Source organism: Merops nubicus, unplaced genomic scaffold (assembly GCF_000691845.1).
Source record: "Merops nubicus isolate BGI_N331 unplaced genomic scaffold, ASM69184v1 scaffold25309, whole genome shotgun sequence".
Lineage (NCBI taxonomy): Eukaryota > Metazoa > Chordata > Aves > Coraciiformes > Meropidae > Merops > Merops nubicus.
Window position 1 is genome coordinate 12,885 of NW_008633431.1, and position 11,620 is coordinate 24,504.

The window sequence follows — 11,620 nt, forward strand, 5'->3', positions numbered from 1 at the left end:
TCTGAGGATCTGGGACCAAAGAGAACGACGAGATCCAGCCAGCTCAGAGTACCTGATACGTGGTTGTGTACTGTTGTAGACTAGGAGTTTACTGGGAGTTGGATTTCCCCAAAGCTGGAATGGATCTTTCTAAAAATGTGATGGAATGTTTTCAGTTTGTAGAACAGACGCAGGGAGTGTGTGGATCTGACTGGGTCTGGCTAGATGAAATCATGCTGCTGCTGCATTAGTTTGCAATGGCATTGCCAGTTTTCAAGATCTAATGGCAATCTCATGGGTTCTGGAAATATAGTGAAGACTATGAATGGGACTAAGTGAGGTATCATCAAAATTCAGCATTTTCGATGTTTTGGAGCTTAAATGCGCTCACATTGGTCGGGTAAGTGGGAATTTTGACTCTTGTTTACCATGAAATGGGACAACTGGTGATTTTGGGGCCAACAGTGGTAAGACCCAAGTGCCATCTTTATGCCTTTGTGTCTGCTGTGGCTCAGGATTTGTTTGGAATGCTGGTGACCATAAAATGTGAATTTGATACTAGTCAGAGAAATTACTGGGTCCATAATGCTTGATCTAGAATCAGACATTGTTTCTCCCTGTCGAGCACTGAATAGCTGTGAATTAAGATGAGCTGCATGTCCTGGCACAGCCGAGGACTTGAATCCAAAATCTGTCATAATCCAGCACTAAACCCTGCCAGTTCTGCGGCCTCCAGCAATAAAACAGCACAAGCCCAGCCAAGTGGAATTGCTGCAGAGGCAGCGACTGGAGCAGCAGGGGCAACTGCCGGGGTTTGGAGAAAATTTCATCCCCTTCCATCCCACCCCCCTTTTTCTCTCCAGAGCAGGGGGAAGGCAGCAGGAGTCAGGAGAGGGAGGAGAGCGCCGGGCGCTGCGCGGAGCAGAGGGAGGAGTAGAAGAGGGGAATGCATAATGCGTGAGTGACAGCGTGCAGGCGGCAGGCTGAGCCCCGAAGACACGGATGTCCATCTCCCCGGGTCCAGGTAGGTTCCTCGTCTCTCTGTTCGAGGTGGTGGTTGCTTTGGAAGCATCCTGCATCGGCAGCACGAGCGCTCTGGAGGGTTCTGCCAGCAGCACCTGTTGCAGCGGGGACAGGGCTGAGCAGACAGCGAGCGTGTCGCTCACCCCTGAGTGGCTGCTGGACAGGGAGAGCCTGCTAAGGTTTCTGTTGTTCCAGCAGCTCCTCTTTCTGCTCGGCACAGGCGGGCAGGTGGAGGCAACAGGCTTTCCAATGGAAAATCCTCTTCGCAGGGTGAAACTTAGTCTGAAGTGTCCCAGCTGGGAAATTTTAACTCACCAAAAAAAAATAAAGCGTCAAAAAAAAAAATATATAAAAATTGACTGTTGAAATGAGGTGAAAATAAAAGAGGTGGAGGAGCTGCAGATGCATTGTGTATTGCAAAGAAGAGAGTTAGAAGAGTGAATTCTTCAAGCCATCATCTGCTGAGGAATGAGTTTTAAACCTGTTAATAATTAAAATATGACATGTAAGTGATTATAATTGAAAATATTGCTCAGGCTTCTTTCTTTTGATATGCTGATTCTGTATGAGACATTGCATAATTCACTCTGGCTAGCCCTGATAAAGTTAAGGTCCAATGTATACAGAACTGCTTGCCAAGCATCAATCATTGTTTTTTAATGAGTCTGTAATTGCTTTATAGTACAGATGTGAAATAACGTGTGATTTTAAAACAATCATATTCATTATATAGAAGCCAAAAGTGTTTTTTTTTCTGATAATACTTCACGCACATCTTCCAGAGAGAATCTTTCAGTTAAATACTAGTTTTCTTGAGAATCTGCCATGAGGGCAGTTTCATAACTGGAAGTAGAATGCGATATATTTAGTCTATCTGTCTCTTAAGCCTAAAACAAGCTTTCTCCCACTAAATGTATTCAGTGTTTTCCATGTGGAAAGGAGAACCAGATTCCTGAGGGAAATAAAATCATTTGTGGTATATTAGCCTTAGAATATTTCAAATCTGTTTGGTCATTTCTGGACAAATATTTGATAATGTAAAATCAATATCAGATATTTGATGATGTATACTGTATTTCAAGGACATAACATTTTTAATTACTAACTTGTTATTAGTAATAGTTATGTAGTTATTGATTTCTAACATACACGTTTGTGCTTTATTAGCTTTCTAACAGACTTCTGTGTTTTAATAGCATTACATGAAGAAAACAATGGTATTTACTAAATTTGCATCTGAGTGAACTAATTAACATCGATAATGGGAGCACATGCTTATTAGCTTATAGTTGTGGTCTGTGTCCTGGTCATGTGGGAATCAGTTGGGAAAACGATATTTGCTTTTGTGAGAGCTAGTGCTGGGCAGTTTATTTGTGCTTCCAGCATTTTTAAGGCTGAAAAACAATACTGGATGAGTTTTCAAAAGTTGATACTGGTGAATGAGATTGATCCTTATGCATTCAAACCTGCAGTGCAATACTTCTCCTGGAAACTGTTGTGAGCTTTACTTGAATGAAATTTCTGAATGAAAAACGGTTACTACTACTACTAAATTCAACATGGAATTTTGTTATTTACACTCACTGTCCTCCAGGAGTGTTTTTTTAAATTTCTTTTTGGAATTCCATTCAAGAAAATAAAAAAAGAGTGCTTCTCTGCAAGTGCTTACATGCATGTTTTACTTAACATGTGGATATAATAACTGAAACTGAACTATTGGGAAAACTATGTGAGCCTGTACCTTTAGTGTAGAGCACTGAAGGAGAGAATACTACTCCAGAGGTCTGTAAGGGTGCAAACAACTGATGGCAGTTTGGGAGAAAAATATTGATGACCCACAAATCACCTTTGATATTGTCACACAACTATCACAGCTGTTCAGAATCACAACACGGTAACGAGAGGTAATAATCATTTTATTTTTAAAACGATGCAGCAATGGTCTGTAAGGTTACCAAAGTTTTAATTTGAGATAGTTTCATTGAAAACTTGATGGAAAATTATGTCCTCGCATCAAACTTCAAAGAAAGGGAGAATTAAAATTTGTCTCAACTACATCTGAAGTTTTTTAACGTGTTTTTGGAAGCATCATACAGTAGATTGTATATCCAGCTCTTGCTACTATTTGAGATAGGGTGTCTGATGAAATTTAGCTTACTTTTATTGCTGGATAGCCCTGATTTCTGATGTTTTTCTCTGTTGGCCAGCCTCTTCCAGTGTGTCCCTGGTATTGGGTCCCTTTAGTTTTTCACTAAGAAATACAAAAATTTATGTAGGCATGAGAAAATACAAATAATATGTTGAAATTCTTTGCTCAGGGAGTATTAGGCCTTGATCTCCTTAAGATATAATCATGCACATAACTAGATTTACATATGTAATCCTACTGATTTTACTCATTCGTAGAAATTATGCTTGTGTTTCATGTCTGCAAGATTTGGGTATGGTCACTGTTGTATGTAACTGTGAATATAACACTTCTCCTCACTAGAAATGTGTGTTTAGTATCTGAATACTTCTTTCAGTATGTATTAAGACTCAGATGCTATATAACATACCCATCATCAAACTGGAGCTTACAGAACCATTTCTGTAAAAAGTGCAGGCATTTGTCATAGTTCCAGAAATTCAAGAATTATGTCTGTCTAATGGAAAATTACTGTTTTCTAGGGGGAAAAAAAAAAAAAAGATTGTCATAAATCAATGTGAGAAGCCATTTATCTTATTCCAGATGGATTCACTGTAACTTTTCCTTACTCTGAAAAAAGTTAGTGAATCACAAATGATGCTGTTCCTGCAAAGCCTTGCTTGCCTAAGTCATTCTTTGAGTGAATAGTCTCATGGGGAAAATACTTCATGTCATAAATGTTTTCAAAATTGAGTTTGTTCGTGTCATCCTGAGGAGTAAACTCCTGTTGCAAGAAGAATTTGGAACCCGGGAGATCTGAAAGACAGTTAAAATATGAACAACATTGTTTCGTAGATTGGATTATGAATATTTCCTGTGAAAGTAATTAAAGTTGCCTAAATTCCTTTTACTGAAACGATTTCCAAGCCCACACCGAAGTTGCTGTTAAGATGAAGTTGTGCTTATTTGAATGGGTTTATCTGACAGGCTAAATTTCTCTGGGGAAATTAAACCACAGAGAGGATGTTTTCCACCTTCCTCGCAGCTTCTGTATTTGTGGATTTTTTAGCAAGTTGAAGACAGGATTTCCTCTACAGTGTTATAGCACTATCTTTTTATATACCAAGAGATTTTTGCTTGGATATCTCATTTTGTATCTTGTATAGATTTATTAGTTAGGGTTCAGCTTTGATTCTCATTTTCAGATGGCAAAAGGAACTTCCCTGTCCTCAGTCACTTACCCTGGACTGGTCCAATATGTTACTGCTCTGAATTGTTTCAAGCTTTGCTTCATTAAGGATTTAACATGGCCTTAATTCAGCCATCTGTTATGGGTTTGGCAGACCAACAGATATGAGGTAGTGGTCAGAGCTTTAGAAATTTCCCACATTTTTAAAGGTTAGGAAAAGAGCTACCTTTATGAATAGATTTTGAATAATTCTCCGCAAGACAATGGTGCAGAAGTGGGGTAAAAAATGCGTGTCATTCTCTGAAGCACAGGGTCCCCTGTCTGCCTTTAGCTTTGCTGAAAGGCAATTAGCATTTCAACCAGCCAATTTGGTTACATGCAATGAAGTACTTGGGTTTGTAATTTGCTGCTCTCGGCTTGGTGCTGTTGAGAACTAGCTCTGTGTAATCCTCTCAAAGCACCTTTCTTCCCAGCATAGTTATTGTTGCTGGTCTTAAATAACTAATCAACAAAGAGATTTCCTTGTCTTGAACTACAGGGTGCCTTAGAAGAACAAAAAGAAATACCCAGTTAATAAGGGAATGATTATAATTATTAAATAGTGATTATTAAATTGTGACATAGGTTAAAAGGTTTAGAAAGCCAAGGAAAGCACAATACATGATAAAGGTAGTGTGAGAAGTCTTTGAACCCAAACACATTTTGCTTGGGGAGTTCACCACATAAATACTTTGTCACGTGTTTTATTTGAAAATGGATCGCATGGATTTAAGAGGTTAATTCACAGTAAATAGTGAGGGCCCCATCCTAATCATCTTCTCAAAAATGGTGCAAATATGTTTTTAATTCTGCAGAAAGAAGCCTTTGGGGGGACAGTGAAATACAGATCTGTAATACAACCAACATTCTTTGCTGCAGTCTAATAAAAATGAATGCATATAACCCCAGAGGCGAAGCTTATTTTGATATACATTTTAAATCTAATACATAGACTTGATACAAATTTTCATGTTTAATAATACACTTCTATGAACTCAAGAATAATTCACTGACAGAATTATTCTAATAATTAGGCAACACATTAAAATTCCGGTGTTTTGTTTTGTTTTGTTTTGTTTTCAGGTGTAGTTCTGTCTCTACACCTGAAATAAAGTCATCTCATCGCTAGGATGAGGCTATAATTTAATATTCTAAACCTTAAAGATTTTTTTTCTTGCAAGATTATGTTGTGTGAAGCATTAGTGCAAAGCAGGTGGTTTTATTTTTGGTTTTGAGAAGAATAGCTACTCTACTGCAGAAGCCTATAATTAATTTTCCTGATACATGCTATTCCTTCAGGCCATAGTATTTCACCCAGGATAAGTACTAGGTATCTGACTCTGTGCTAGTTTTGAGCTCAGCTCACATGTTCTAAAAGTATGGTAAGTAAAAAAGTGTTGAGGACGTGTGAGAAGCCTCCAAAGTAGAGACACAAATGGAAATGATTGTGAAACTTTGGGTCTTTTCTGAAGCCTGCAGACCTTGCTCATCTGGATTTCTTATTCCATATATGTAAGAGCCTGATCCTGTGCCTGGCTCAGTCCTGCAGCTGCTTCTACAGTAGGTATGAGCTGAGAGTGCTAAGCATCTTCATGGCTGGGTTGTTTGGTTTTGGTTTTGTTTAGTAGTTTTGGGGTTTTTTTTATGGTTTTGTTTGTTTGTTTGTTTGTTGTTTATGTGCTTGATTTTTTGTGGAAGAAACCATTTGAGAGGGTATGAGTGCATAGAGTGTCTCAAGACCAACTTGGAGCAAAATGCTTAGGTAAAAAGCTAGACTCCAGTTCTGGAAAAACCTGTAAAATTATTTCTGTTAGTGAAAGGTGTCTGCTGTTTGCATTAGAACTATCTAAGTGCAAAAGGATTTCCAGTATGGAGCTGAAAACTAGATATACTTTTTGCTTGAACTTATGCTAGATGCCAAGTGGAACCATTTCAAAATAATACCTTGGTTTTTTACAATATATTGTTAAAATATATGTGGATGGATAGATCCTCATCAGCTGCGTTAGATCAGTTAGTTCTGCACCTAAAATCAGTGCTGTTCTGTTGGTACAAATTAGGGCAAATTTAGATCCTTGCTGGTGTATTCCTTAGCATTGTTAATTAGCAGGTTTCAGCCACTTTGTTTACATTAAGCTCTAATCTCTGGCCTAAATATAAAGTAACCTTAATAACTCCAAGTCGTTTCACTGGAGGTACTCTGGGTAGAAACAATCTGGATCTTACAGCCAGTCAAAATGATTGTCTGGTTCTCTGTTTGACCAGCAAATTATAAGTTAATTGCAAATGTTTGTGGAAGAGTCTTGTGCTCTCTGCCTGCTGCTAGCAAACAGAAACAGTGGATTCAGCTCTCCTTCAGAGTTTTGCCCATTATTCCCTGCTCAGAATGAGAACAGGCAGAGCAGGCAGTTGCCTCAGAAAGCCTTAAGCATTACCTGGCTTAAGAGATCAAACTTGTTTCTCCAGTGATGATTACATGGTTTAGAACTTAAAATTTTAGGGTATACTGTAGATCCACTCCATTTCTTCTGAGGAGGTGAGAAGAAGCTGCCAGAAAACTTACAAGGGGTTGTTACACTCTGGGTTTATTACACTTTTTACCTCTCGGTGACCTCCAATAACAGGATGAGATGATTTGGATTTCTCATCAGGCCTCTGTCTTGGTCTTGGCTTACGGATTTACCACTTTCAGTATTGCTTCCTGGAAGTGATGGTAGATTTACCTCTTTGTCTAGTAAATAGAAACACAATGGCAGGCAGCTTAAGTGTCTTTTCTTCCTTATGATATGATGTCTGTGTTGAAGGGTGCACACCTTTGCCAAGGGGAAATAATTGAATAAGCAAGAATTTTCATACGGAGGTGTTTTTCAGGTTACATTAAATTGGCTGTTCCCAGTGAAAAATATGGGTATAAATATTTAAAATATTGTGGCAGTTAGAAAACAAGTGGTCAGGAGAATTGCTGACTGATGTCAGTGTCGTTAATCTCAAAAGCAGGTAAATTTTCTTAGCACCTGAGGTTGTGCTATGGTACTGTGCTGTCACAGCAGCAGTAGTGAGTAGGTAAGTAAGCAGCTGAGCCCAAAAACTTCAGGGCAGTGAAAGCTGATCAAGGGATTCTTAGCACCTCGTAGTCTGCATTTATGCTTTAGCTTGCACCTTCCAGTGTTAACAATAAGAGGGGTTGTTGGGTGGATATCTGGAATCTCTTCTTAGTAAAGGAAGACAGGAAACTCTAAGAGAAGAACTGTAAGCAAAAGCATCCAGTGACGCTGAGTAACATTCATGGAAATTGGTGGGACAGATTATTCCTCCAAATACTGCAACCATTAGAGTTGTAGAGAGGAAAGTGCTGGTCCCTTCTCACAACTAAGTAGTGATAGAACAAGAGGGAATGTCCTCAAACTGCCCCAGGGGAAGTTTAGACTGGACATTAGAGATTTCACTTACAGGGTTGTCTGGCATTGGAACATACTGACCAGGGAGATGGTGGAGTCACCATCCCTGGGTGTGCTTTAAAATCCATGTAGATGTGGTGCTTGGGGATGTGGCTTACAGGTGGACTTGGTAGAGTAGGGCTAATGGTTGGACTTGCTGATCCTAAAGGTGTTTTCCAACCAAAGTGATTCTAGAATTCTATTGTCCAGGGGTGAAGATAAAGCAGTACTTGTGACTTTTGACAATTCTCATGCTTCACTCACTTTGAAGCAGATTGAAGGCAGAAAAGGATATAGGAAGATAATATTTTTTTAAATAATGCCTTTGGAACCTTCCTTTTCCATTCTCTATTACAGTGAGAGACTTCCTTATCAAACAAAAAAATCTAAACCAAAACAGAAACAACCACCAACAGAGCAGACCTGGGTAATACCCACTGTCTGAATGCTGGGTTTTGCACAGACAGCTGCTGTGTCCTCCTTTGCATATGAGTGAACTGTGGGAACTCTGAGGCAAAGAAAACCCTCGTCTGAATAAAATACTTCTCTCTTAATTTGGGTTCATGACATCATAGAAAGAAGAAGTTTAGTGAATCCAAGTTCTTGTAATTACTGCTGCTTTCCTAGGTTGTTCTCCAATACCGTTGTACGTTTCAGTGGTTCTGAGAATGCCTGAAGCAAAATGCTGAAAATATGCAGGTTTTTAATACGTTTCTACAACAGGTGCAGCAAGGGAAACGGCCTTGTGAAACTTCTTGCTCTGTGCTGTTCCTGTGTACTACAGAGTCTCCTCTTTACATATGAAAGGGTGCATGTATCTCTCTCCCATTGTATACAGCCAAAGATGCTGCTGGGTGCTGACATCTCTGCTGTGAATAGACTTCTCTCTGGCAACCATTGATAGCTGTGATGCTGGACTCCATGCAAAGTACCAGGCCTGCCAGTTTTTCAGTGTTCTACTTGGCTGGGCGTCTGTAGCCAGTGGGAGCAGACAGGGGCAGGCAGTGAAAAGTGCACTGGGCTTTACACTTGCTCTGCTGTGCTCTGTCTGTGCTCAGACATCTACAGTGGGTTGTGTGACGAGGAGCAATGATAGCCAAGCTCAGCTGTTGGGTGGCAGAGGTACTGCTTCAGCATACCTGCTGGTTCCTTCTCCTGAGCAGCAGTAGCAAGCCTGAAGTGCCAGGTGTCTAATCCCTCCTTCTTAGCAGGTGAACTCCTTTTTTGCCATTCTCCATTCCATATCTGACATGATATGCTTATTTCATTTCAGACGTGAATTTGCAGCCCTTTCATTTCCCTTTTTGATGTCTCCTAGGTCTCTAGGTTCCCTCAGCCTTCAGTGGAAACAGCCAGGACAGCTTTTCATTCTTGAGGATTTTGATTTGTTAAGCAGAGAAGCCAGTGTAAAAATCTGCAGAAAACACTTCTCATTCTTTACAGAAGTCTGCAGAAAAGACCAGCCATTCTTTATAAACTTTAAAATCTTAATCTGAAAATCAGTCCAGAAACTGAACATAAAAAGTAAGCTAATTGTGTGGATTCATCAGTTACAAGAAACACCAGTTTCGGAAGGCTACGTCTCCTCTGCACTGTCTAGGCAGTAGAGGGAAATGGTATTCCTCACATAATTTGTGACATTACTGTGGAAATTACTGTGTGGAATCAGCATATGGTCTGCTGGGCTCTGTGCTAGGATTCTGTTTTCAGGGGAAGCACAAACATACTTCAGAAAGTGATATAAAACACAGACTTAAAGTTAGAAAGCGTGACTCAAATTTCTGAATTAGGTTTCTTTTTTTTTTTTTTAATTCTCTAATTGGAGAATGTGATTTTTAGACTTAAAATTCTTTAATGCCCTTAAAATGTTGAGATAGTTTTTTGAGAGGTACATTTTTTTTGTTTTGTTGCCAGAAACTTTTACAATAAACTCATAACAGATATCATCTGGGCATCAGTATGTAGAGTGGCTTTAAACTACCACTGATGCTATAAATAATTATTTGTAATGGCTTTAGTCAGAATATAACAGCAGAATAGTTGGTCCATTGGCCTGTCCATGCTCTGAAGAGGTATAATATTCCATTTCTTGTTGTTTCAAAAACATGTAAATGGCTTTGAGTCATTGATCTGTTTTAAAGCCTGACTAAATGTCCTGCATCGAGAGAACTGAACTGAACTGAATAATATGTAGCTGAAGCAGAGGGAAGTATTTGATGCTCCAAAATGCTTAGTTTGCCCAAATTGAGCCGTGTACAAGGACTGAAGTTTCAGCTTCATTTGAAGAAAACCCCAAATTCAGCTCACCATTAATAAACTGGAGGGAGGTGGGAAGGAGTTGTCTTGTAATTCCCAATCTCACAAAGGCGTTTGCTGAACTTCATGCAACACAGTTAATAAAGAACAAATTGTGTTCCCAAATAAATTTATGCAGGAATTTAGTGTGCAAAGGGAGTTCATATTTAATAAAGCAAAATACTGTGACCTATAATATCTTTTTGGCTTTGTGAATACATTTGTTTTGCATTCTCTATGCCTTGATTTATGTTATTTTTACTATATTACATCAGTTTTAAAAAACTTCAATAATGCATTTCAAAGTGGGGTTTATATGGACAGAATAAAAACTACTTTTGGCAGGCTGTGCAAAGTAAATCTTAGTACAAATAATGTAACAAGGAGGAATACACACCAGCTAAATAATTGATGGTATGATTGTGAAACCTCTCTTGTTCCACAGGAGTAATCCTATAGTTTTAGAATGCTCTCTAGCAGAAGTAATAGAATTCAAGTAATTCTAAACTTTGTAATCTTGCCCTCAAGGATCATGTTTTCAGTATTATTTACTAGAAGCATGTACCGTGGGAAGATATTTGTGAAGTCTATGACAAGGTAACAGCTGAAGCTAAAAGGTCAACAAATTCCTCAGTTCAGCATGGATGATGTCTGCATCTGCAGACAGTGCAATTGTCTCAGGGTTTACAAAGGTTAGACAACTGTTCTCCTTCCAGCTTGAAGGTTTGTGTTTTTCAGAGCAGTTCCACGTAAAACCAACAGAAACATCTTGAAAATTAGTCCAGTTAATTTTGGAAATGTGACAATTATAAATCCTGGGGGCTTTATGCATGTATATTTTATCTTTGCTTCCTCCTGTAGCCCTTTTTCTGCACTAGAATTACTAAATAGAGAGATAAATAGGAATCACACGTTGTCCTGAAAGCCTGTTACTCATTGAACTCTCAGTGAAAGCCATGGAAATCTTGAAGGACTGTGCTTGTATTAATAAAATTTCATATCAATGTGAAGTTCTGCAGCAAAATTATTTTACTATGTGATATTTGTTTCTGAAAATAGCAAAACAATCTTCAAGTAGGTTGTAAATTGCACAATTGTTTTCATAGGGAAGATGGGTATTCCTGATTTTTGCACTTAGATTCATTGGTTGCCTTTTCCCTCTGTGATGTACAGCTAGGAGAATTATTTTTTTATTGTCATTACTTAAAATTGGCTAATTTTGTCATTCCACCCATCTTTGCTTGTAGGTATTCTGAGAGGTGCTGATGGTTTTCTTGACTGTACTTCCAAATCACACTTAGTTAATATATCGTGTGTGGATAAGTTTTGCTCCTTAACTTTCCTGACAGCAGTTTATTTCATGAAATTAACCCTTGCCTGGACAGAATTTATTGTAAGGTGAATCCAAGGGTTGAAGCCTTTCTGCATCTGTGTTAATTTTAGTGGTTGAAGGCTAAGTTTATTCTTGGTTCAGTGCAAGATTAAAGCTACCTGACTGCATACATAAAACACTCAGAATCTCTGCTGAAC

General features: G+C 38.8%; 1 protein-coding gene across 1 annotated transcript in view; it reads left to right on the forward strand.

Moving 5' to 3' along the window:
* Positions 1-981: 981 nt before the first annotated feature.
* GPR98 (G protein-coupled receptor 98) overlaps positions 982-11,620 on the forward strand; it is a gene marked incomplete at its 3' end in the record, with an annotated part of 83,239 nt that continues 72,600 nt past the window's right edge. The window contains exon 1 of the mRNA XM_008948264.1: positions 982-1,282. Within this exon, the coding sequence (XP_008946512.1) occupies positions 982-1,282 (301 nt within the window). The remainder of the gene's footprint in view (positions 1,283-11,620) is intronic.